This window comes from Rhinichthys klamathensis, unplaced genomic scaffold (assembly GCF_029890125.1).
Source record: "Rhinichthys klamathensis goyatoka isolate OS25496 unplaced genomic scaffold, OSU_Roscu_1.1 h1tg000020l_1, whole genome shotgun sequence".
Taxonomy (NCBI): Eukaryota; Metazoa; Chordata; class Actinopteri; order Cypriniformes; family Leuciscidae; genus Rhinichthys; species Rhinichthys klamathensis.
Window position 1 is genome coordinate 3,733,103 of NW_026606571.1, and position 3,389 is coordinate 3,736,491.

At 34.5% G+C, this 3,389-nt stretch overlaps 1 protein-coding gene across 1 annotated transcript; it reads left to right on the forward strand.

Annotated features, from left to right (window-relative positions):
• The first annotated feature begins 144 nt into the window (after positions 1–144).
• si:dkey-126g1.9 (required for drug-induced death protein 1) lies at positions 145–3,389 on the forward strand. The gene is made up of 2 exons (XM_056240402.1): positions 145–443; positions 2,969–3,389. Exons 1-2 carry the CDS (start codon positions 192–194, stop codon positions 3,104–3,106), a joined length of 390 nt encoding a protein of 129 aa, XP_056096377.1. The 5' UTR covers positions 145–191; the 3' UTR covers positions 3,107–3,389.

A 3,389-nucleotide genomic window follows, 5' to 3' on the forward strand; every position in this document is an offset into this window, starting at 1 on the left:
GAGTCGGACAATCAACAAGAGTTTGTCCTCCAGTCTGTCAGACTTTCCCCCCTGATGTGATGTTGGACTCAATCAGAGCTGGAGTCCAGCCAAACACACACAAACACTGCAGAGCAGCTCTAGCTAGAGGATGTGCGTGTAGTCCTGAGAGCTTTATCAGAGTGCACCAACAACACGCTCCTGTGAATACCATGAAGCCAAAGTCTCTCTGTGTGCCTCGGCTTGGCCTCTTTGAGGACACTGGTGGCAGATACAGGCGGCAGGTCGACAGCGGCTCACCGGAGCAGAGCCTCGATCAGCCGGCGGAGAGGCCCAGAGATCCGCGCTTCACTTTACTGCCGGAGAGATCTCCTTATCAGCCCTTAGTTGAAGATGACAGCCAACACAGACTAAAGGAGGAAAAGAAAACGAAAAAGAAAGAAAAGTATAAAAAATACAAAAAGGTAGGATGAATATTGGTAACATAAAAAGGGTGTTTTTGATGCACACTACTGTTCAAAAGTTTAAGGCCGTTACTTTTTGGTTTGTTTTTGAAAGTATGCGCATTTCACCAATCTTGTGGTGCTGAATATTTTTGTGGCAACTGATGCATTTTGTTTCAGGGATCTTTGATGATTAGCATTTTTAAAAGAACTGCATTTATTTGAATTTCAAATACAATTTAATGATAAAAAAAACACACACAAAAAACACATTTGTTACCAAATTTGAGTATATAGCTTGTGCCTCTCCTAAATAAAAAAATCATACACATTTATTACTTAATAGACTGACTAGGATGCAACTATGCATTTTAGATTACTGCTAGGCCTAGGCTACTATAAATAAAATACTAGTAAGTAATCTAGCAATGACTAGTCTTTATTTTCACTATAAGCTACTACTACTACTACTCCTACTCCTACTACTAACTTTTCATTAGTATTTATTCACTATTGTTACTATTGGGATACAGACAATCCCAAGTAGGCCTACTTGTTAGTTATACTTTCTAATAGTGACAAGTATTCCAATAGTACTGGTAAAGTAGAAAATGTTGTCATTGTATTTTATTTTATTTTATTTGCAGTTGTTGATGTTAATTTTCTTATTATTTATGTATTATATATATTTATTTATTTACTTTTTATCTTGGATGAAATTGTTAACAATGGTTTGTTGTCCCTGTGTTATCCTGATTTAAAATCTCACAAAATCTACCACTGAGTTTCCAAATGACTAGTGCCTTGGTCATGAGTGAGAGAATTGACATTATTCAACAGAAAAGTTGTCATGTGTTATTCAGTAATGGTAAAAAATTTTTTTACAAAAAATCTTTTCCATTTAGGGAATTTTAATTATGAAATCCTGCAGAGATCAAATTCTCACTTCAGTTAATGCTTTGAATATTATAACCACAAAAATTATTATATTTTTTAAACAAGCACATGACTTTTCTAGTGAATTTGCTGACCCTGTGTTAGACTAGGTCAAAGATCAACGGATGACCTGTCTGGCATCTTAGACTGTTTCCTTATCAGACTTAGCCAATTTAAACTGCTGAGACTGAGTAAATGGAGTATCTTTAGGAAACACGGCATCTCACTGTAATCCACTTAAAATATATATCATGCCTGTTTTTTTTTCCTTCAAAGCACCTTAACCAAAGTAGCTTGTAGTAGTTAATAGCCAACTTTCTCAACAACATAAAGTGAAATACAGAGCTCAACAATAAGTATTTTCTGTTGCTGGTCCAGTTGGGCCAGTGTTTCAGGTTCATACGTGCACTGCCATTTTCACTGGGCGCAACCACAAATAGGATATATTTTACTTTTTTATTGCAACATTATGGACAACTCTAACATGAGACTCAAATCATTACAGTACACCAAATGTTTAAATTTGCTAAACATAAAGCACACGAATGGTGATGAATGTAAGATTTTGTTAAAAATGCAGCAAAGGATGAAAGACAATTTACTTGCATTATGTTTTTAACATTAGCCTACATTCCATTCACTCGGTGTACAGCATTTGTTTTTGCCCATATGGATGCTTTGAAAAACAACTAGGGCCAGTACATAGTCAGTCATTTGTTATTTTGGGAGGAAGGAGTCATTCAGATCACATGCAGTGATCCATTGTCATGCAGCAAATGTTTCCTCCCACAGGATAAAGCAGTGCATCCTGTTTCTGGCCTGTTGTCACACATAGAGACAGTCACTAATGTAAAGACACTAAGCTACATGCTGTTTAAAATGATAAAGCCTTGTGTTTAATCCAGCTAAATTGTCTACTTGGAATGCCGGTATTTAAACCACTCAAAGTCTTAATTCTATAATATTGCTGCTGGCACAGGCTAAATCTCCTGGATCTGTGAATGAAAATAGTTACTTTCAAAGGAATTGGATTGCGTTTTAATCCAATTGTTAAAATGATTTTGATTTGTTGCTAAGATTTACAAAAAGACCAAAGAATTGTGAGAGCACTGTTTTCCTAGCAGTCAAATTATTTTGAGTTTAAATATTTTTATTTGGAAATTCACAAAATAAAATCCTTTTAAAATTGTTTTTATTCATTTTAATTTAAGTCAATTATTAATCCAAAAACTAAACTTTCAATTACATACAATAAAGAAACTAAATACACTAATTAAAATTGGAAAATAAAAAAGTAATCATCACAGTTCTGAAAAAAATAATAATAAAAGGGAACCAGATCCTTTTATATAAATTTAGGGTATTTTTACCTTAGGTATTGCTTTTTGTCATGCAATAACTTTAGTATTAATTCCCTTGATTATCTAATTTATTGTTCATACAATAAACACACACACACATTTATAATAATATTATTATAAAATTGTATGGGAATTATTATATAATATGAATATATTAAATATCATGATAATAAAGACAATATATTGGTTGGTTGACTAAGTTACAAATTCACAATGAGTGTTCTTGTCAACATTCTGTTTGTCTTACAGAACGTGGGGAAGGCTCTTCGCTACAGTTGGAAATGTCTGATGTTGGGTCTGCAGAACTTCACTGTGGGATACTCCACCCCTCTTTCTGCTGCTGCCACAATTGTTCCAGATTTCCACCCGGGAGGAGCCTGGGGTTGAGAGAGTCCGTGACCAGCATTTGTACTTTACTGTCAGGACACACAATCTTCTCATATGGGGAAGTTAATGTTGCACATCCAGATGCTGATTCATTTTTTTTACCCTACATCTGCCCTGGACATGCAGCTCAACCTCTCATGCTGTTAATTGTTATATATATCTTCTCTTTGGATTTGTGATAAAGTGATTTTCACATTTCAATTGAGATCTACAGCTGTAAGGAAGACATATCTTTGTATACTCATGTTTTATTTGTGTATATTTTGCTATGATTGAAAGAATT